Source organism: Semicossyphus pulcher, unplaced genomic scaffold, assembly GCF_022749685.1.
Source record: "Semicossyphus pulcher isolate SPU_LCO1_2020_fin unplaced genomic scaffold, fSemPul1.0.p SCAF_12, whole genome shotgun sequence".
NCBI lineage: Eukaryota > Metazoa > Chordata > Actinopteri > Labriformes > Labridae > Semicossyphus > Semicossyphus pulcher.
The window spans coordinates 8,321,250-8,344,607 of NW_027211626.1; the positions used below are offsets into that span (position 1 = coordinate 8,321,250).

The following is a 23,358-nucleotide window of genomic DNA, read 5'->3' on the forward strand; positions in this document are numbered from 1 at the left end:
GATGACAATAGAGTGAAAGATCGGTGCAGTCTGAGGTAAACTTAATTTCTACATTAATGCAATGGGTGACCTTTTTAAAGCACGGTCCTATTTCCCGTGATTCCGCGCGTTTACAATGAGCGCAGACGAGGGGAGATTATGAGGATTTATGTTGACGTTGAGGGATTATTGGTGCTGGGGAAGCGTAGCAGAATCACAGTGACATAAGCAATGTTTTGACTTTGATGTCGGAGCTGTAGACTGAAGGAGCCTGTTAAAGCATCCTGCGGGAAAAGGTGAGGAAGTTGTAGCGGCGGCGGGTTCATGCTGCAGTAGGGGGACCTTCGTCATACTCGGGCTGTTTGCGGTTGCGCGCTGTTTGCAGCTGCAGGACTTTACGAGCAGACACATAGGCCGTTACATGGCAGTGTTTACTCTCGCAGAGGTTTACGTGCTGCTTTAATCAGTGGAAATCTTATGGAATTGTACACTAGTAACAGTCATTGCATCCACTACGAGCACGTGCGTAATTATAGTACCCGAGAAGTGCGATGTGTGCTGCGTTAATAACCAACAAACAGTTTAAGCTGCTAAAATATTCTTTCAAATGTGACATTATTTTAAAGCTGTGACGTCAGACTTTGTCATGACCCTTTTTTGCGTTTTCTTTAACGATTGTCAACCAAAACAAACAAAGAACAAAAGTCTTAAGATGTGTGTATTTAACTCTTTAACCCCTTATCATTACTCCCTAATTTCGCTTAAACGCCAATATAAAGCATTAAAAAAGTAAATAAAAGTCTGTTTTTGAACCAGAACCATCAGAATCACTGTCAGTGCTACTGGCATTGAGTTGTTTAATTTGGAACAACACAGAAATGTGAGATTTTCATTCCCACCTGAATTTTTCCTTGCAAAAAAAGCCTGCAGAGGATTAGACTGTGGCCTATGGGCTGGAAAACACAATGGGTCCCTAGCAAAAGTTATGAAGTTGTCTCAGTCCAAAGTTGATACGAATAACACAAAAAAATAAGTTTTTACACCAGCTTTCCCCCAATTTTCCCTCTCACTTTGTCCTTCTGCAGCCATGAGTCAGTTCCGGGCGTTAGCGGGTGTACTGAGAGGTGGGCGTTTCGGGGGGAGTCAGTGGCTGCGAGGAAGTGGATCTAGCCCGGCCAGGAGGAGCTGGGTTGATCCCAGGAGAGGCTGCTCCTCCGGGACTGCGCCTGTTCTCTCGGTGCCGGCCAGCAGCTCCAGCTATGTGGAGGAGATGTACTTTGCCTGGCTGGAGGATCACAAAAACGTCCATGAGGTAACAGTGTGCACATGTCATCCTACATAAATATTATATCAGATAAGGTAATAAGTGGAGGTTTTCAGATGGATCAATGTGCAGCACACATGGAAACAGAGTTGCTTCAATGGCTAAATTACAATTCTGTTGCCAGTGTTGGCATTGACATACAGTTCCACGCATCCAGTTAGGGAACGCTAAAGGGAAGAGATCAATTGTCTTGGGCATGTAGCCACGATGTCCTAGACTCACCTCCTGCCTTTTACTGTCCTCTCTTCTCCCGGCCTGGAAACCTGTAAGCAGCAGGAATAGAGATGTTCCGATACCAGATACCGGTTCTGATACCTAGACATGAGTATTTGCTCGTACCGAGTATCCCTCCGTTACAAATGTGACAAAAAAACATGCATAATTTTGGTGGAAAAACACAGAATGCTGACATTTTGCTAGCTTTTAAACCAACATTACATTCTCTTCTAACACCACACTGTCATTGTTTGTTTCTGTAACCCAATCATTTACCTGAAACTAGCTTATTTTCACAGGAGCTAACTGGTTATGGTATCAGATCGGTGCATTGACTGGCACCCGATACCATTTAAGGGCATCGGTACAGGAACAACTTCAAGAAGGAATAGTTTCGGTCTGTGATGAACCAGCTTGCCTACACTGATCTATCCTGTTTTCTGTGTTTTCCAGTCTTGGGATGCGTTCTTCCGGAACATCCAGGCCTCCAGTCCGTCTGGTGAGGCAGGTGAGAGACGGCCCTCCGCTCTGCTCCAGGGCCGAGTGCTGTCCCACTCACCAGACATGGCTCAGAAAGTGGTGGAGGACCACCTGGCTGTGCACACTCTCATTAGAGCCTACCAGGTACCCCGCTCTCACTCTGCCCAGCTGTGAGACACACACACTCACACACATCAGCTTGGATTTATGTTATTTACAAATTAAAAGATTGATCACATCTCATGGGCATCCATTCAGATCTTAATGCTGTGTACAGAATTAAGATGTCATCCACCTCGAGGCACAACAGACTATTTGTATCTTTGAAGTGTGTGTGTGTGTGTGTGTTTGTATGTGTGTGAAAAATGCATCAAACAACACCCACTTGACTCGCCAAAACAGATGCGACTGGCAGTGAAAGCTGTTTATACTCCCTGTCCTTGTATTAAAAGGAATATACGATTTGTTTGTCACTGCACGAGGTTATGCAAATTGCCAGATTAACTCCAACCTACTTACCCCAGCTGCTTTTTAAAATGGAAATATCAAAGAGACTACTTAAACAAAACAGGTGGTAACATTTCCACTCGCCCTGCAATTAATTCGGGGAACTATCCGAGGGGTTTATTAAATTCTGTCTTTTGGCAAAAGCGTCACTTTTATTCCCAGCTTGTTGCAATCCTATTGGGAATGAGTGTGTGTGTATACAGACATTAAAGCCCTCCCATGGGGCTCTTTTCTCAGAGAGATCGACCTAAAACTGAGTGTTAGCTGATTCTCAAGCTGTTCAAACTTTACACCATGATGGGTGAATCTTCTTCTATCCTTTCTGTCAACCTTCATTTCTCCCTCCTCCGTCACATCTCTGTCTGTCTCTCTGTGCAGATTCGTGGTCACCACGTCGCCCAGCTAGACCCTCTGGGAATCCTAGAGGCTGACCTGGACTCCTTCGTGCCCTCTGACCTGATCACCTCCATCGATAAACTAGGTGAGCCTCACACCTCGTGTACACCGATCAGCCATAACATTAAGACCACCTGCCTAATATTGTGTAGGTCCCCCTTTTGCCGCCCTGACCCGTCGAGGCATGGACTCCACTAGACCTCTGAAGGTGTGCTGAGGTATCTGGCACCAAGACGTCAGCAGCAGATCCTTTAAGTCCTGTAAGTTGCGAGGTGGGGCCTCCATGGATCAGACTTGTTTGTCCAGCACATCCCACAGATGCTTGATTGGATCGAGATCTGGGGAATTTGGAGGCCAAGTCAACACCTTGAACTTGTTGTTGTTCGCATGTTTGCAGTCCGGATCGCATTATCCTGCTGAAAGAGACCTCTGCCATTAGGGAATACCGTTTCCATGAAGGGGTGTACTTGGTCTGCTACAATATTTAGGTAGGTGGTGCGTGTCAAAGTAACATCCACATGAACGGCAGGACCCAAGGTTTCCCAGCAGAACATTGCCCAAAGCATCACATTGCCTCCATTGGCTTGCCTTCTTCCCATAGTGCATCCTGGTGCCATGTCTTCCCCAGATACACGCACCAGTCCACCCACATGATGTAAAAGGAAACATGATCAGACCAGGCAATCTTCCATTACTCCGTAGTCCAGTTCTGACGCTCACATGCCCATTGTAGGCACTTTCAGTGGTGAACAGGGATCAGCATTGGCACCCTAACCGGTCTGCAGCTACACAGCCCCATACTCAACAAACTGCTTTCTATCAGAACCGGCATTAACCTTTTCAGGAATTTGAGCCACAGTAGCTCTTCTGTTGGATCGGCCCACACATGCCAGCCTTCGCTCCCCACCGTGCAGACCGGGAACACCCCACAAGAGCTGCAGTTTTGGAGATGCTCTGACCCAGTCGTCTAGCTATCATGACTTGGCCCTTGTCAAAGTCGCTCACATCTTTATGCTTGCCCATTTTTCCTGCTTCCAACACATCAACTTCAAGAATAAAATGTTCAATTGCTGCCTAACATATCCCACCCACTGCCAGGTGCCACTGTAACGAGATAATCAGTGTTATTCACTTCACCTGTCAGCGGTCATAATGCTTTGGCTGATCGGTGTATAATCCCAAGCACATCACAGACATCTCCAAACTCCTTTCGGTCCGCAGGGTCCCTTTCACCTTTAAGCAAAAGCTAAAGACCCAGCTCTTACATGAACACCTCTGCACTTATTGATATTGATGCTATTGATGATGATGACATTGAGGATGTTGGTGATGTTGATTAGGATTTTCATGATGATGATGATGAGGACTAAATTGACCTTGTTGATGATGATATATTGAAGGAAAGAATGCCCTGTGCACTGCCCGTCGGCACCTGTGTTTGATCGCACTTGTCACTGGCTTTGTTCCTTTTTGTCTTGATCGGTGCTTGTGTTGTTTTAACTCTCAGATCTACGTCACTTTGGACTAAAGCATCTGCTAAATTAAATTGTTACATTTTCAGTCGGGTTTTTTTCTCGAGTCTAGGGCTGCACCTTGTGATTATTTTTGTTTTCTATTAACCTGCGGATTATTTTACAGTGAATCAGTTAAAAATGAGTTGTCTATCAAATGTCAGAACGTGCTAAAGAGTGTTCAGTGCAATTTATCAGAGCCCAAAGTGACTTCAAGTCGCTTCTTTTGTCAAATTAAAAGTTCTAAACCTGAGACTTTTAATTTAGAAAATTACAAAAGCAGCAAATCCTTATATTAAGAAAGATGAAATTTTAGATTTTTTTTTTGATTCAGTTAATCAATTAATCTTCGCAGCTTCATCTTGAGCCCTTTGTCTTCAAAGTTTTCCATTTGCTTGGGCAGTTGCAGAAACTTAGAGTCCATTTGACCTGTGTGAAACAGCCAGTTTAATTTTAAAAAATACATGTCGGAATAAAATGTGTTTCCACATTTAATCTTTCAACACTGATACAAACATACAAGCTCATCGTCTAAATGCAGGTCTGCAGTAATTATACATTTGTAGTTCAGACACAAGAGGTTTATAACTCCTTACTGAACTTACTGAAAGCATATGGAGTCAACCCACAGGCTGGATATATGCTGATTAGATTCCCCCTAAAGTCCCTCCTTCTAATAACCTCAGGATACTTGTAGTGTAGTTCACACATCATACAAACACCTCATCCGACCCAGGAGTATAAGTGGTATTTCAGTATAAAATGCCACATCACTTTCCCTGTTCAGTCCGTACACGGGTTGGTCAGGCTAATGCTGTCATTAATCTCCGGCCGAGCTCTTGTCATTCTCCATTTCATTTAGCGAGCGGAGATTCAGAAGCTGCAGGATGACCACAGAAAGCGATCGAAGCCTACAGTAATAGCTAGTAAAGAGGAGAGAGAGAGACAAACTGAGCGAGAGACATTGTCTCTGTTGGCTGCTGTTATCAGTGATCAGTGTGTGTCAGGACATAGCGTTGCATTATGTATCGTCACCAGGGCGATAGCTTCCTAATGAAAGCTAATGACAGCATCAGTGGCCTCTTATTTGGTCAGCTGATAGTACAAGAGTCTATTCTTGGCCCCCTTTGTCTTTGCTGTGTTCCTAATATGATTTGCACCTGTCTCCTCTTATGTTGCCTGAGTTGTTGAGCTTGACCAGCTCTCTCAGGTGGGCTTTGGCAGCACAAAAACTTATGTTGAGCCGTGGATACTGATGCTGCATCTCCACAGGTCCTGCTGTCCACCTTAGCATCCCGAACAACTTTTATTTCATAATCAATTTTATTCTTACATTAATTTTCTTGTCATTAAAAATGTAAGTTACTTCACTGCTGATAGTGCATCCTCTAAATTGGCAGGAAGCGATACTACCCCTCATTAAAAGGGGGGAAAAAAGTCCAACCCAAGAAGTGATTAAGGCTTCCTTTGAATAAAATTGTAGTCTCAGTTTGGACTGCAGGCAACAATTATTTAATGATCAATTAATCATTTTGTAATAATTTGTTCAATCTATTCATTAATCAGTCTATAAAATGTCAGGAAGTTTTTAAAAATTGCCAGCCAGAGCCCAAGGTGACGTCTTCAAATTACTTGTTTTGCCAGACCAACAATTTAAAACCTTAAAGTTGTAATCTCGAGGAGCTCGGTTTCGTCCTCTTTGGCGGCACCTATGGCGATAAACGGTAATTGCGGGAGCACACTTCCCAGATATCCAGACAGTGTTGCATGTGTGACGTCCCCGGTTGGCTCCGGTTGTAACTCTTGATTTCCTTTTCGGACTGTTTGCTTCATCTGAGCGTCCAATTTGTTTCTTTTTCTTTGGATTTTCACTTATGTTTGAAGTTGTATCTGTAGTCATCGATCTTTTCTTTGTTTGTTCAGCCATAGTAGATTACTGTTTACTCGCAACACTTGCAGAGAGCGGAAAAGCAGCCGCTTAGCTCCGCCTACCCTCTCTGGCAGACCAACCACTGCTGGCTGATGGAAAACGATCATGGCCAATCAGAAGAAAGTGGGCTTGTAGGGGGCGGGGTTTCTTAAAGGGACAGAGCTGACTGAGTCAGGCAGAGGCTGTATGAGGGCCTGCACAGAGCACCAGTGTGAGAAAAATTAGGAGTTTATTTAACTGTAAATTATTCTAAACGACTCCACAGGTATCACAGTTGGAAATATGAAGCATGAAATTAGCATAGTACCCCCCCTTTAAGATGTTAGATTTAAAATGGAGTAAAACAAATACCATCATGTTTTTTTTTTTCAGATTTCTGCAGTCAAATCTTAAAAACCTTTTATACTACGCTAAGTTATAATTTCTGCTGTTTCCACAAAATATCAGGAAAAATACACTTGAATAAGGATTTGCTTTGATTGTTCTTTGGTTTCAATCTCTCTTAAGCCTTGTTAAATTGCATTAGTGTTGTGCTCCCTGGAAGCTAACAGGGCCAAACAGAAGGATATGTTTTAAGCCTGTCGCCAAACTCTAACAAAAACCTGTGTCTCACTTGGTGGTGTTGTAGGTTTCTATGGTCTTGATGAATCTGACTTGGATAGGAGCTTCCAGCTGCCCCCCACCACCTTCATCGGAGGAGGGGACACCACTCTTCCTCTTAGAGAAATCATACGCAGACTGGAGGTATTTTGTGTGAGTCCATACATATGTCTTATGTTGGGGGAAAGCCTTAACACTGTGCCATGCTGTTATGTCTCTCGTTTTCAGACATCCTACTGTGGACACATAGGGGTCGAATTTATGTTCATTAACAATGTGAACCAGTGTCAGTGGATCCGTCAGAAATTTGAGACGCCAGGAATCCTGCAGTTCACTAATGCGGAGAAGAGAACTCTGCTGGCCCGCCTGATCAGATCCACCAGGTCAGCAATGAAACAAACGTGTTCTGACTTACACTTCTACGGCAGCACAGTATCCTAATTTTTGTTATAGCTCCCCTCTGAGACGCACATAAATTAAGCAAAACTATTGAGCATCCATATCATTAGAAAGAGCTTATTTTCATCTTTCATAAAAAAGAATGTCACAAGTTACATGCGGTTCCTGGAAGTGATGCTACATGCTATTCTTGCTTGTTCTATGCTGCTGCTGAGTTATCATTCCACTCAACACATACACACTTCGTGGAATAAATAAGCTAAATGCTTTGGTACAAGCTCTCTTAACGATCATAGTATAGTTTATACTGTTATATCTTGAACTTTCTTTATGTCTAGGTTTGAGGACTTCCTGGCCAGAAAGTGGTCTTCAGAGAAGCGTTTTGGTCTGGAGGGCTGTGAAGTGCTCATCCCCGCCCTGAAAACTATCATCGACCAATCGAGCGCTGATGGCATCGACAGCGTGATCATGGGGATGCCTCATCGGTACTGTGTTTCACACACTTCTCACCTCTCCGTTTATTCCCTGCATACAGTTAAATATTGTCCTTCTTTATTAAACGGTTGTGTTAAATACTTGATTCTGATTGGTTAATTACGACATTCCGAGGTCTGTTATTTCTCGGTAACAGACCGTTGTTTTGAAGAACAGACCGTTGCTAGGGATTCAGCTCTACTCAAACAATCCAGAGGACTAACTTCAACTAATCAATCCGCCGAAAGAAGTCCGGTAAATTTGACGTCAGTCTGTTTACAGAGGGGAAAAAAGAGAAAATAAACTTGTTGTTGACAAAGTTGATATCTGAAGTCCCGCCTCTTCTTGATTTTGATAGGTGAGGGAGAAGTGACATTGACGAGCGCGGCGGTGTTCCAAAAGTGAATCTATTTTCAAATGAGAGTGCTGTGACACAGCGACAAAAAACAGCTGATGCAGAAGGCGTTTCTAGCACTGAGGACTCTGCAGTGAAAAATGCACTGGTTTTGTATTGAACATAGGCGCTGCCAGTGCAAAAAACACAGTTGGTGGACACAAGCCCTAAAGGTTAAAAGACACAAAAAACTGTAAGCTATGACAGAGAGAACTGCTAATCTGAAGACAGCACACAAAGTAAACATTAAATGGAACATAGTACGGGATACGGCTGTGTTTAAAGGTGGTGAATGAAAAGGAAAATGTCAACAGACAAAAGAACCCTCTCAGGGTGAGACAAGATCCCTCTGCTTCGTGTTGGGGTCCTGCCCACCCTGTCGGGTTTCCATTGCCCAAAAACAACCTGCTCACTATACATTATCCCTTGCACATTTAAAGTAAACTTTGTAAACTCTGATTCCAGGGGTCGACTGAATGTTTTGGCAAATGTGATCCGTAAGGACCTGGATCAGATCTTCTGTCAGTTTGACCCCAAGTTAGAGGCTAGTGATGAGGTAAGGAACTGTAAATGTATGGCAGTGTGATAAAGTTTCAAAAAGGAATGTGAACATGCAACTGATGCTGCATTTCATAATCCGTTCTGCGTTGTAGGGTTCCGGTGATGTTAAATACCACCTTGGGATGTACCACGAGAGGATAAACCGCGAGACAGACAAGAACATCACGCTGTCACTCATGGCAAACCCCTCCCACCTGGAGGCGGTGGATCCAGTGGTTCAGGGCAAGGCCAAAGCGGAGCAGTTCTACAGAGGAGACACTCAGGGAAAGAAGGTAACACGTGTACCAGCTTGTTTTACATTTTGTGTCGTTCATGTAGATACATTGTGTTACTTTATGGAATTTTTCCAGGTGATGTCCATCTTGATGCACGGTGACGCTGCTTTTGCTGGACAAGGAGTTGTGTATGAGACTTTCCACTTGAGTGAGCTCCCCTCCTACACCACACATGGTACGATCCATGTGGTGGTCAACAACCAGGTATTCCTAGAGTCACTGTAACATGTGAGCTGACACATTTACACTTTAACATAATGCATATTTTATAACAGTTGACAATAATACTAATACTACTGCTAATACTGATGATCTTACTTCAATAATTAACTGTGCTATTATTGCTTCTGCAACTACTAATAAGGATGCGCTGTGGCCTGCCAACTGTCGCTAGAATTTATCATAAAGATGTGACCATAATTTATCATTGTTTACTCAATATTGTGGTTTAAATTTTACTAGTACAAATGTAAAGAAAAGCTAAATAAATTAGCTGTTAAACAGAGTTCCCGCAGCTCCTTAAAAAGTCTTAAAAGGTCTTAAGTTAAAATCAGGGAAATTAAGGTCATAAATTGTCTTAACTTTACCATAATTTTGCTGTAGGTATTACATTTGCAGAAGGTGCATTTAAGGCTGATGGGAAAATTTGCCCGTAGAGCCCTGACATTACCATAACAAAGAGTATAAAAGCAATCAGAGTTGTTTGACCTAATGTCTCAGACCCTTTCCAAGCTTTACGCGTTAACGTCTGGTTGCGTGACATTGTGTAGTTGTTGACAGGACAGTCGTGATTTGTGGCTGGATGAAATTTACGCCATTCTTAAATACTTGTGGCGATCCCCCAGCAGCAGATACGATGAGTGCGTCTCATGGGGAGATACCGTGTGTAATAACACGCGCAGCACAGCGGTGTAACTTCATTGATGATTTAAATCTCCCAACAGGCCGTCAGGATCAGCCAGGATCTACTGTTATCAATGTTCTGTGTTGATCTACACATCAAAGAGGTCAACAAATTATTTCAGAAGCTAAAAGTTTAATTCCGTTTCCCCTGGAGAAACTACTGAGCACATGGACATGTTTACAATTCCTGAAAGCAGCCTTTGAAGTAAATCATCAGAAAAAAAGCTTTTTGCTTAAACTGTTCTCTGATTGGTTTATGGTTGGAAAAAGATTGAATAGGCACTATTCTCAGCACTAAACAAAAGAAAGGAGAGGTAAAATTTTCTAAAGTAGGCCTCAATAAATTCTCTTTTCTATCACAGAAATTGTTTCAATGTTTTTTGGGGTCTTAAATTATATTTGTTGAGGTCTTAAAATGCATTGAATTTGTTTTTAAAAATGGTGAAGGAACATTGACTTTTTCTTTAACACGTAAATATATTTATGTTTTGTGGAGGATATTTTGTTGTGCTGAACATCATTTCTGATATTTTTCAGGCTCTAAATTTAATCAGTATTGGTGTCTTATTTTTGCCTCTCAGATCGGCTTCACTACAGACCCCCGAGTGGCCCGCTCCTCCCCCTACCCCACCGATGTGGCTCGGGTTGTCAACGCGCCCATCTTCCATGTGAATGCGGATGACCCCGAGGCTGTCATGTACGTGTGCCGGGTGGCTGCAGAGTGGAGGACCACATTCAACAAGGATGTCGTCATTGACCTGGTTAGTCACGGCCTAGTCTAAATGGATTAAAAGGCAAACACAATTAAAAGTACACTTAGACATCCCCTCTGTGTGTGTGTGTTTGTGTCTATTTACAGGTTTCTTACAGGCGATTTGGCCACAATGAGATGGACGAGCCCATGTTCACCCAGCCGCTGATGTACAAACAGATCCGTCGGCAGGAGCATGTGCTGAAAAAGTACTCTGACAAGCTCATCGCTGAGGGGGTGGTGACGCTGCAGGAATTTGAGGTTTGTGATCTAAAGCTGTTTGCTCTTGTTAAATATCCTGTATATTGGTAGCTGCTACTGTACGCTGTTTTATTTGGTATCACCGTCCGCTGGACTATGCGCATTAAATCACACTTGGATATTACCCTAGCCTCCGAGTGAATATGTTGTGCCAGCACTGCTGTATTTGAGTTTCAATTTACTGCCTCAGTTCAGACACACACCCTCACATCCCTCAAGTGGAGTATATATTGCTCTATGAAGCTGAAGTATGCTGCAGATTCTGGTGCCATTTATTGGAATGGTTCAGGTTCTTCATCCAAAACATAAACTATGACTGTAACATCCATTCTGAATTGTTTTTTATAGCACATGTCAGGGAAATAGTGCAGCACCAAGCTGGTGTGCTATTTACTGGCTTGTGATGGACTTTGTTTCCTGTCGTGTGGCCTGCTATTCAGACGCTTACAAAAGCTCCATTTGTGCTATAGCCAGGGAGAACCATTACTGCTGGTGGAGACTTTTCTCCCACTCAAATCTCTCTCTCTCTCAGCTGCACAGTTTTGGTTAGTCAGCTGTAGTTCTTTAATTGATGTAAACAAACTGCATCAGTTAATATGTGACAGTTTCCAGTGTCTCTTTGACTTATTACCGAATGTGGTTGCAGGAAGAAGTTGCCAAATATGACAAGATATGTGAGGAGGCATACACCAGCTCCAAAGATGAAAAGATTTCACACATTCGACACTGGCTCGACTCCCCCTGGCCAGGTAAAACTTCCTATTTCAAGTCAGGATTTCCAGTGTTTTTCTTTTGATTTTTTTTTTTAACTTTCTGTTCACGCTGAAGTGAAGCTCTGTCTCTCTCTCTCTGTAGAATTCTTCACAGCGGAGGGAGAGCCCAAGAGCATGGGCTGTGTCCCCACAGGACTGGATGAGGAGGTTCTGCAGCACATTGGACAGACAGCCAGCTCAGTGCCTCTGGAGGACTTTAAGATCCACCCTGGTGAGTTTAGTTGCTTTGTGCTGGAGCAACAGTCATGGTAATTATGATGATAGTGGTGATACTGATATGCTGTGTGAGAAGGAAGAGCATAATACTGCAGACTGACATAACATTCATGCTGCTGAGTGATATGATACAAACCCATATGACACATAAACCTCATGACTATAGGGGGCATCTTTGGTGTATTAAAGCAGTTCACCTGTAGACACATCCTTTCCTAACAGCAGGTGTTTAGCCTTCACAGCTAATTTGGTGCACACAATAGCAATTAGGTCTATCACGATGTTGCTTTTTACACTCCCTTCCCCAGTGCTAAACTTAGACATCACCTGGTTTGCTCCTCTGTCTGTGTGTGTTCTCCAGGTGTGTCTCGTATCCTGCGTGGTCGCTCTGACCTGGTGAAGAATCGGCAGATGGACTGGGCTCTGGGAGAGTACATGGCCTTTGGTTCCCTTCTGAAAGATGGCATCCATGTGAGACTGAGCGGGCAGGATGTGGAGCGGGGCACCTTTAGGTGAGTACATGTCAACACAACTAAAACTCTTTATTGATCTTTATGAAGCTCGAAGATCTCAGTTTCGTTCTCTTTTGCGGCACCTATGGCGGTAATTGCCAGAGCACACTTCCCAGATATCCAGACAGTATTGCATGTGTGTCGTCCACAGTTGGCTCCAGTTGTAAGTCTTGATTTTCCTTCATCTGAGTGTGGAGTTTGTTTCTTTTTCTTTGGGTTTTCACTTATTTTTGAAGTTGTATCTGTAGTCATGGATCTTTCCTTTGTTTGTTCAGCCATAGCAGATTACTGTTTACTCGCAACACTCGCAGAGACCGGAAAAGCAGCCGCTTAGCTCCGCCTACCCTCTCTGGCAGAACAACCACTGCTGGCTGATGGACAACGCGTCACTAACTGGGCACCACTTGTGATTTTTTTCCAAGAAAGTCACACCCAGTCTGTAATACTGCAAATGCAAAGGCTTTCATCAGGAGGCCATAGGCTCAATCACCATTGCGCTAGATAGGGACTTAACAGACATTTATTAAAATGAAAATCTCTGTAGCTTGTTTCTTGACCTTAATGCTCTCTCACTTCTTTTTTCATACATCCTTACCCTCTTGCATCATGCTCTCACACTTGTAGGAGCTACGACTGCAACCACAGAGTCTTATTATTGAACACTCTGCAGCTCTGTTCTGCTCAGTGTAGTGGCTTAAAGTCCTGATCGCTAAACACCTGCTGTACCGGAATACCCGACATGTTTGCCCTTGCTTCCAGGAGCTATGTCATTGTCAGACTATAGCCAATGGGATCCGAGATTGTGTCAAAATGAATGATGAACTATAGGAAATAAACAAAATAAACTTCTTTTTGTAATATACTTCTCCAGAGCACAGTTGGTTTTAAACACTTTTTATGCTCAATGTTATTTTGCATGTATATACCTTTTTTTAAGTAAAAAACAAGAACTATAAAAGTGGTTTGACAAAGCAAAACAGGATACTCAGAAGACGACCCAACAACAGAAACCCAAACAAGGCCAGACATAGCAAGACAGTATTAAAGTACAGATAATGTAAATTTAAACCAAGAGGAACAAAGATGTAAAACAGAGCAGAGAGAATATAGAAGGATAAAAAAAAAGCAGTTAAAAGAGGCAAATTAAAATAGAATATCCAAATATAAGCAACATAGATATATACTGTACATATATATAGTATCTAAAATGAATAATATTTTGATGATTATTTCAACTATGTCACCAATTCTTAATTTCATGTGGCCCTGAATGTTCTACAGTATTTCTAAATAAAATTATTGCCAGGTCAGCCTGCCTGCCCAGAGGTAAAGGCTAAGTAACCAAGGAACAGTCACCTAAAGACAGTAAATTAAGTAATTGAGGGGGGTGGGGAGGGCGGCACAGGGAGTCTGACAGACACAAGACGTCAGCGCGGTCTCCTGGGACCTGTGAAGCCCACATGGTGTTGTCATGGTATGGAGGGAACGAGTGACACATGAACAAAAACCAGCTCCCCCTTTCACTGCGCCTGTCTCATCTGTCCCCTATCATTTCTCCACCAGCCCATCTCCACTGACGCCAACAACCCCCCCGCCCCTGCCTCCCCCCCCTCCAGCTCACAGCGACATACATCACACTAACTAACCAGAGGCTACGGGGCTTTTTATTTTGCCTCGCATTTACCACTGACATCTACGTCTGCTGATCCACTGTCCCCTTCAGTGGGATCATTTGCCTGGCTGAAAAAGAAATAACAGCAGTCAAACAGCCTTCTTCTCAGTATCACCTGTTGTTTATTAAATCCTCTCCTGTGTCAGGTGAGAGTCCATATTGTAACGTTAGCTGTCTTCATCATAATACGTTGGCTTTTGTTTACCCTCTTTACCACCACCCTTTTGTAGCTTTTGTCCTCCTCCCACCTACACTTTATTTCATCCCCCACTACTCTGTCTCCCGTCATAGTTCTTAGGAGCTGAGCATATTGGCATGTTACAGTCGAATGAGCCTGCTTGCGTTTCTGTGATGTACGTAACGGAGTCGACTAATGGATTCAGTCGTCGTGTTTGGTTGGGTTGCATGCGCTGCGCCGTGCACCCCTTTCCCTGACTAATGGGGCCCCCAGGCAGGGGAAAGTGTGTGTGAAAAAAAAAAAAAAAAAAAGAGGAGCAGCAGGCGCACAGTTTATGAGGCAATCCCACAGAAAGAACTCATTGTGAGGTTTTTGGGTCCTTTTTTGGATTGAGAAAAAGAAACGTGGAATAATGTGTGTAACCTCAATTAGTGCCGGATGTCTATTTTTTCCTTCATCAAAGGCATTCCTAAAGTGTATATCCTGTAATATAGGTTATACAGTACATTATGTGCCCTCATTAGTCCATAATTATGGATGATATTGAAAAGAATAGAATTGTGTATTGTAGGGATGCACAATATTATCGGAATGTTATCGATATCTGCAGATAATGGCTTGAAAAGGAATTTTTCTGATGATATTTCCCACCAATATAACGCTTTAATTCTGCCTAAATGCTCGATGATTCCCTAAAAAAGCTTGACCTAATGCTACGACATTAATTCGGCATGAGCAATGCCTGCGCAGTTATCAACAATATAAAAATAAAGACTAAAAAGTCACAAAAACGTCTAAAAAGCTAACAGTTAGCTCACATTCTTGTCATTTTACCGGCCTTAACAACATCAAACACGCCGAAAATACACTCGCGGCCAATGCCGACGCTAACAGAGTGTAGCATAAACATCAGTGCAAAACTAACTTACATATTCATGGACGCACACACGATAAAAAGAGTCCGTCAGCGATCACTGATGTCTCCGTAGTAGATGCAGTAAACAAGTCCGGGCATGTCTCCCTCACTGCCGTGTTTCGGGGGGGATGGTGCATTCAGGTGCGCTCAGGATCGTGAGTGATCACACACGTGACCTTCTGTACAACGCCTCTTCCGCCAAGCAATTAGGTGGAAAAAAACCTGTGCCTAATATATTGCTATCGAAATCGGCAATTGGCAAAAACGGAAATAATGGCATATCGGATATCAGCATAAATCCAATACCGTGCATCCCTAGTTTATTGTCATTGTACAGGTGTATAGAAAGGACTCAGACCATGATTATCTAACATTCTAGGAGGTAATAAATCACATTCAAGACAATAATCAATAGGTTCTGGTTATTTCCTGCAGTTCTTCCGCCTGACCATTACATAACCTCCAGCACTGTGTGTGTGTGTGTGCGTGCATGCATGTGTAGATGTCATTAAAGTGATGTTAAAGGGGTTTAAGTGATTGTCTGATCGTGCTGGTTGTGAAGGCTGATTCCTACACTGGGAGCGAGCGGACTGGCAGAGCTTGTTAATGCTCGGCTCTTTGCTCCCATCCACTCTTGTTGGGCTTCATACTGACTGAAGTTGAGGAGAGAGGAGGAGTGCTCTTCATGGAGAGCCTTTATGGGCCGGAACAGGGGTCTGGCTGTGTGTGTTTATCCTGCTTCTACTGATTTAGAAACCTTTTAAAGAAATCCTGTTGTTCTAGGAATCCTGTTGTTTTCACCTCCTTCACTTCAGAGCACTTAGAGTCCGGAAAATCTTTCATGGCGATGTCGTTCTGCAGCTCTTCTTTTACCACAATTTATTTTCTGTCCTTTAAATACTTCTGGTGAAATGATTAGCTGTTAAAACAATAATAAACAATGGATTCATTGTAGGCTAATAATGGCCAATTGTGTCATTTCCATCCATCCATTATCTATACCGCTTATACTGTTCAGGGTCACGGGGGAGGAGGGCTAGAGCCTATCCCAGCTCTCATTGGGCAAGAGGTCAGTCCACAGGGCTAACACATAGAGACAGAGAACTTTTCTTGCTTACACTCACACCTACGGGCAATTTAAAGTCACCAATGAACCTAATGAGCATGTCTTCGGACTGTGGGAGGAAGCCGGAGTACCTGGAAAGAATCCACGCATGCACGGGAAGAACATGCAAACTCCATCTTTCAACAGAAAGCCCCACTCTGTCAGAACCAGGATTCGAGTTTGTAACCTTCTAGCTGAGAGGCGACAGCGCTAACCACTGCACCACCATGCAGCCCATTTATGTCATTTATCAAGCAAATATAATAAACAGCAACTGGATCCAGCCTCCCAGATGTGTTCATATTGATTTAAACGACATTTATTGTGAAATTTTATTGTACTGTTTAACCTTTCAGAGACAATTTATTGTTTTTAGGTTTTTAGGTAAAAGTAATCAATATTGGGCGCTGGTTTAGCTCAGTTGGCAGAGCAGGCGCCCCATATACAGAGGCTACAGCCCTCGATGCACTGATCGCAGGCTCGGCTCCCGGTCTGCCAATCATTTGGTGCATGTCATCCCCTCTCTCCTTCCCATATTTACTGTCTTTCCTCAGAGGTCCTGTCTTATAAAGGCAAAAGCCAAAAAATTATCCTCTAAAAAAAAACAAAATAGTAATCAATTTTCAATCAGGTCTAATCAATAATGCAAATAATGATAAGTTACAGCCCTGCTGAGAACATTTTTTCATACAGCGTGTGCCACAGCCTCCTGAATTTGTGTGCTTGTTTGTTTGGATGATTTGTTTATGTTCCACTTCGTCCATTAATTTCAGCTAAATGTGATGCACATGCTCTGTAAGTGACAGATGTCATTATGTTGATTTGCTCGATGGATTGCCACGATCCACAGAGAATTAATCATAATGACTTATGTGTTAATGTTAGCATGCTAAAGCACTAAAATGAAATGGTCAACGTGGTATACATCATAACTGCTTGAAATTAGCATTTCGATTAAGGATGCTGACTTGCCTCTAGTGTTTCAGCTTTCTCTGTCTCTGTCTCTCGTATATTTTGCAGTCACCGTCATCACGTTCTACATGACCAAGAGGTAGATAAACGTATCTGCGTTCCCATGAACCACCTGTGGGACAACCAGGCTCCTTACACCGTCTGCAACAGCTCCTTATCAGAGTATGGAGTGTTAGGTGAGATTGAGGCCCCCTCCAGCTGAACAACGTGATATAATAGGTAATTTTGTGGCCCAGTGTAATGAAGACTTTGACTTCAGGTTTCGAGCTGGGCTTTGCCATGGCCAGTCCGAATGCTCTGATCCTGTGGGAGGCCCAGTTTGGAGACTTTAACAACACAGCCCAGTGTATCATTGACCAGTTCATCAGCCCAGGCCAGGCCAAGTGGGTGCGCCACAATGGCATCGTCCTCCTGCTGCCACATGGGATGGAGGGAATGGTGAGAAGTATAAATAAACCAGGCTATACTACTTTAAAAACTGAGAAGTTGTGTCGTTTAAACGGATGAATTAGGATATTTGTGGAACATGTTTCAGTGAGGTTCGTCTTCAAGTTTGACACTGTGTTTCTTCCTTTTTTTGCATCTGTTCTCAGGGACCAGAACACTCATCAGCTCGACCTGAACGCTTCCTGCAAATGAGCAAAGATGACCCGGATCACTTCCCTGTAAGTTCACATTTACAATTTACATGATGGCTCAAATGGGTACCAATTTGAGGAGCACCATTACCTGAGGATATGTGTCAAAGAAAGTGCACTACACTTAACATCCAATAGCTTTCGCTTTCATTAGCTATGCTGATGTCATGACCACTTAAGTGATGGCGTGAGTGATGATTGCCAATTTCTCTAAAGCTGAAAAGTCTCTTCATTATGGCCCCCTAAGCGTTGGTATTCAGCAGTAACTCAGGTCCCAAGGGTGAGGTGGTACAAGAGAACGTTTAAGGAGGGAACCACAGCCCGCTGTATCAGCAAAAGCTTACCAGATTCATCTTCAAATGGGATATTGATCAAACTATTAGTGGGAGCATAGTAAGGATTAACATTCTGTTCCGTGTTGGTGTGTGCGTAGGGGAGAGATACAGTGCACTGTTGCGCTGATTGACTACATCTCCTGCCCAGTCGTGAAAAAAAAACATGGCCGCAACCAACAGAAAAACTGTACTTTTTTTCTGCAAAAAAATGAATCTTCGTTGACAGTCAATAACCTGTATGATACCTTGTTTTTTATTGTTTAATGTAGGAGTTCAATGGAGATTTTGAAGTCCAGCAGCTGTACGACTGTAACTGGATTGTGGTCAACTGCTCCACGCCTGCAAACTACTGTCACGTGCTCAGACGGCAGATTCTGCTGCCCTTCAGAAAACCGGTAATGTGTTGCATCTTGTTCACTCTGTTTAAGTGGCTTCCTTTACTCCAGTTTGTGTGCAACATGTCATGATTTTGCATTTTTAATTTTGAGTGGATTAGCTTGAAGTAATGTATCATATCAATTAAAAGCATAGTAAAAAAAACTCACACGGCAGCCATTTTCCTCTAATACCATGCTCAGAGTGGGAAGATTAAATGCTATTTTAATGTCATACCATGTGTTCCAGGTTTGTTAGCTAAATGTAGAAAATCTAACAAATCATTATCATTTCAACACTTCCAGATTGATCCACAGCTGAACACACAATGAATAATGAAAATCCAGTTATTTTAAGATAAAACAACCTATTTGATAACTGTCATCTGTCAGTTATGCCTTTGCTGTCAGATAGAACAAGTTAGTTTTAGCATTCGGCCACTTCCTAGCTAACAGTAATATTAGTGGGGAAGTGGCTGAATGCTAACATTGTCTGTTGGTATTAAGGAGTTATCAAATATGTTATTTAAATTAATTATGTCCCTCTGGATTTGTACTACATATTGTTTATACAGTTGTTGATCAATTTAGTCGCGGAGAAATAATAAAAGATTTTGTGATACCCTCAATTTATACAACCTTCAACCTGGAACAGCACAACAACATTAAAACAGGATTTAAGCCCCCCAACGTAAGTGTGTTTTCCACTGTGTGTAAATATGGTGAACTCCCAGAGTCTTAGATCTGTTATACCCTACTGATTTGAAACATATTTTTTTCCCCTGTATTTACCTGCGGGTCATATATATTATTTAAAGTCATTTTTTCCAATTCATTTTCAGTACAGATGTGATTCTGTTAGTTCTTTTCTAACTTCGTAGAACTACAAAGTTAGAAAACTTTTTTAGGATGTAAAGCATTTCTCCTTCTTTGTATATGCACAGCTCTTTTTTTCTGTCTCCTAGTTTTCAGCCACAGTGAATGTCTTAACTGATCCCCTGTCGCACATAAATGCAATGCTTCGCCAAGCATGAGAAAATTACTTCCTGAGCAAATTAGTGAGGGGGCCAATAGGGGATAATATTGTTTGTTTTTTGTGAAAAACTCTGAAAGTCTGGACTTGGTTGGCTGAGCAGGAAGGGTTTTATTTATTTGATTGTTAAAGAAATGTTTTGTTTTCCCAATGCTGATGTTGCGTGCTATATGGTGGCAACAAATTAGCGTGAAAAGATATAAAACTTTTATCTCTGGAGTTTTTCAAAGCGCACAGTGAAGACACGGATGATAGAATCAATCTGTTGTTTGTCACTGACAGAAACTTTTGTCTTTCTTTTCCCACAGCTCATCATTTTCACTCCAAAGTCCCTGCTGAGGCACCCAGATGCAAGGTCCAGTTTTGATGACCTCGCCAAAGGTGGACGTTTTCTAAATCTCTGTAAAATGCGACAAAAGTAGTCATCATTAATGTTGATGGACAGTAAATGGTAACAAATCATATTCAACGTCTGCAGGCACGAAATTCAAGAGGCTGATTCCTGACGAGGGTCCAGCGAGTCAAAGTCCAGCCCGAGTGAAGAGGGTGATTTTCTGCACTGGCAAAGTCTACTATGAACTGGCTAAAGAGAGAAGACAGCAAAAATTGGAGAGCGATATCGCCATCATCAGACTTGAACAGGTGTTTGATCCCTCTCCTTTGTCTGATCATGCCGTACATTGTGTATTTTGAAATGAGAGGAGTCAGTTCTGTCATCTCTCTTTGACTTCCCCTTCAGATCTCTCCATTCCCGTTTGACCTGGTCAGAGTGGAGGCAGAGAAGTATGCCAACGCTGAGCTGATCTGGTGTCAGGAGGAGCACAAGAACATGGGCTACTATGATTACGTCCGGCCACGTTTCCTCACAGTGGTGGCCAACAAGAAACCCGTCTGGTGAGGTTTTCTGTTCACTTGTCACCTGACTTTTTTTATGACAGAGGTAACCTCGAACAATAGAGAGTTGATAAACGTTTTTAACTCCTGTACCTTTGTGTTTTTCCAGGTATGTAGGACGGGACCCTGCTGCTGCTCCTGCCACAGGGAACAAGTCCACACACCTCAATGAGCTGAAAAGGTTCATGGACACAGCTTTCAACCTGAGCGCCTTCCAGGGGAAGGACTTGTAATTGAGAACTGGAACCAAGCTAGAGGTGCATTTTCGTCTTCAACCACAGGGGTGTTTTTATTAAGTCTTGAGGTGGCACATTTTAAAACTCTTGTAGCCTTGTGACAATCTTTAGCATAGCCTAATATTGAGTAAACATAATTTTGAACCATTTTTATCTCATAAATGAAAGGGGAAAAGGATGAAAGAAAGTTTGCACTGCTCACTGACTTATATCAGGTTACACTGCAAACTTTTATTTTTCCAATGATGAGATGGTCACTAGACTTAGTGATCATTCTTATGCCGTGACTTGGAGACAAATCAAATATAGTATGTTTAATCCTGACGTAACATAGTTTGCTGCAAATGTGATGTGAGATGCTTAACGTAGCATGACAAGCCGAGAGATGGCAAAAAGAAACGTGCACACTAGTCTCGCTTCTGTGCCGTAAATTCCCTGAATGCAAAAAGAACTTGTTCTCAACTGTGACACACAAAAGGGAAAACAACAAATTGGTGTACTTTTATTGTTGTTTCCCTACGTTTAACTATGTAAAGCGACATTAAGTTCATTTTATTTAGATATCCCAAAACAACCTTCTTTAACTTTTGAATTATACTCCGGATTTTCAGAAGAAAAACCCCACACACCTTGTACTCTGTTTTGTATTTCGTTCACACTTTACTGCACAGGCCCTTTTAGACAGCCGTTTACAGAGTAAGTGCAGTGTATGTATACACCTGATAGTCTTGTTTAAAGACAACTGGACAAATAGATTTTTAGTCTCTGAACGGTGCTACACCTCCAACACCTTTATTTCAGTATAAAGTAAGATTTCATACAAACATGAAATATAACTTCTCATTCACATAACTGTCACATAGTTGATGAGAGAAGTCCACTCTTTGTACCCCTTTGTGACTATCACTGTTATATAAATAGCTATAGTACTGTAGATACCTCTATTGCTACCACTCTCAATAGTGGTTTGTATTAATATTATTGATTTGTATTTATATTGCTATTTGTAGATGAATAGCCGAAGCTACGAGACGCACACAGAACACCCACTGGTGTACTTAAATGAATGTGAAACACATATCACAGGTATGAAGACTGTTCTGAAATTTAACACTTCAGTAGGTTTAGTGTCTGTTTTTGCTTTGGCTACCTTAGCTGTTAGTGATGGAGTCTGTATTTATTGTCACACCTCGCTTCACCAGGAGACATGAGCCAGCTGGCACAGAGGCTTGCAGCCATGTTTTTTACTTAGGACATAAGGCTCAGCTTCCTCTTCGGAGACTGAGGGATGCACACACGTAAACACAGAAAAGCCTTGGATGCTTTGAGAGCAATATTGATGCCTGGTTGTCACATTAAAATCCCCTGGTATTTAACAGAATTGATATTAGTTACCACAGTGCTTAGAAACAGTCTAATAATTTATGCACCTTTTTCTAGCTCAACTGTAGCTTACCTTTTCCACAACCTGCAAGGAGATTTACCTATAAGCCATGTACAAATGTAGTTTTACATATTTAATGATTTTAAAAAGCTTTGTGTGTGTGTTAGTTTTTTAAGGAAAAAAATATTTTCACATATTAGTGTGGTTAATGACACATAGGCTATGCAAAACTTGATTGGGCTTTGCTTACATGGGCAATAATAAAATATGCAATAAAATATATTGAAGTTTATAACGTGAATTTGTCATGATTGTGGTTGCAGATGAGGATGGAGTGTGTAAAACAAAACGTGAATTAAGAATTTGTGAATTGTTTTTAATATGGGGCACATTCTTTATTCTACAAATGAAAACATGAATTCATAAGCATTTAGTGGGTCCGGAATGACAGCTAGCTTATTGCAGCCAACATTAGCTAATTTGACATACCGGCAGATAGTGCTATGTGGTTGACATAAGATTCAGTTTGCTATGTTTGTAACTCTTGTTATACTACTGTTTTTATTTACTTACACAAGTAAATACAAATACACGAGTGACATACTCATAGTCTGTTTAACCTGTAGAGAGCGCACTACTGACTGTTAGCCCCTTACCTGTCACCCTCTGTGTATCATGTCTGTCCCCTTTCAAGCGCACACAGCTGTCTTACTAACTGGCTTACTAATTACATCTCCAGAGACCAAAACCAACCTGTTAACCTATGTAACCTATGTTACCATATGTTGGAATTACAACTACGTTTTTTGTGTGCCAATTAGGTTTTTGGTTGTAAAATATAAATTAGGAATAAGGGCCTTTTTCTATATTCCACTGTAAAAAATACAGTATAAACACTGACCTACAAGATTAGCTGATTATACACTACCTTAGTTTTTTTTAATCCCAACACTAAATTAACTGGCATACAGCGAATGTGCGTATAAATGTACAACATGACCAACAGCACCTGTGAATTAATGCAGCATTTCAAATTTAAACATAAGTAGATTTAGATACAAAAAATAGTAGTCTTGGTGGGTTGTTGAATAAGAAAAAAATGCATAATGCATATGGGTGTTTTATACGTTTTATTTGTAAGCTAACTTGTGGGTAGTTA

General features: G+C 42.0%; 1 protein-coding gene across 1 annotated transcript; it reads left to right on the forward strand.

Moving 5' to 3' along the window:
* Positions 1-1,066: 1,066 nt before the first annotated feature.
* On the forward strand, positions 1,067-20,812 carry ogdhl (oxoglutarate dehydrogenase L). Its single transcript, XM_069658475.1, has 22 exons — positions 1,067-1,291; positions 1,973-2,143; positions 2,885-2,987; positions 6,972-7,087; positions 7,172-7,326; positions 7,681-7,827; positions 8,676-8,766; positions 8,864-9,043; positions 9,122-9,250; positions 10,531-10,710; positions 10,809-10,961; positions 11,608-11,710; positions 11,817-11,945; positions 12,312-12,462; positions 17,354-17,481; positions 17,565-17,743; positions 17,899-17,970; positions 18,548-18,673; positions 19,994-20,066; positions 20,164-20,327; positions 20,425-20,579; positions 20,689-20,812. The coding sequence occupies exons 1-22, from the start codon at positions 1,067-1,069 to the stop codon at positions 20,810-20,812; spliced, it is 3,054 nt and encodes a 1,017-aa protein (XP_069514576.1).
* Positions 20,813-23,358: the final 2,546 nt, after the last annotated feature.

Bases quoted from the DNA above. Each gene is read 5' to 3' on its own strand.
- ogdhl (XM_069658475.1), top strand. From the start codon at position 1,067: ATGAGTCAGTTCCGGGCGTTAGCGGGTGTACTGAGAGGTGGGCGTTTC. The intron at 17,482-17,564 runs GTGAGATTGAGG...CTTTGACTTCAG, and splicing joins ATCAGAGTATGGAGTGTTAG to GTTTCGAGCTGGGCTTTGCC. The intron at 17,971-18,547 runs GTAAGTTCACAT...TGTTTAATGTAG, and splicing joins ATGACCCGGATCACTTCCCT to GAGTTCAATGGAGATTTTGA.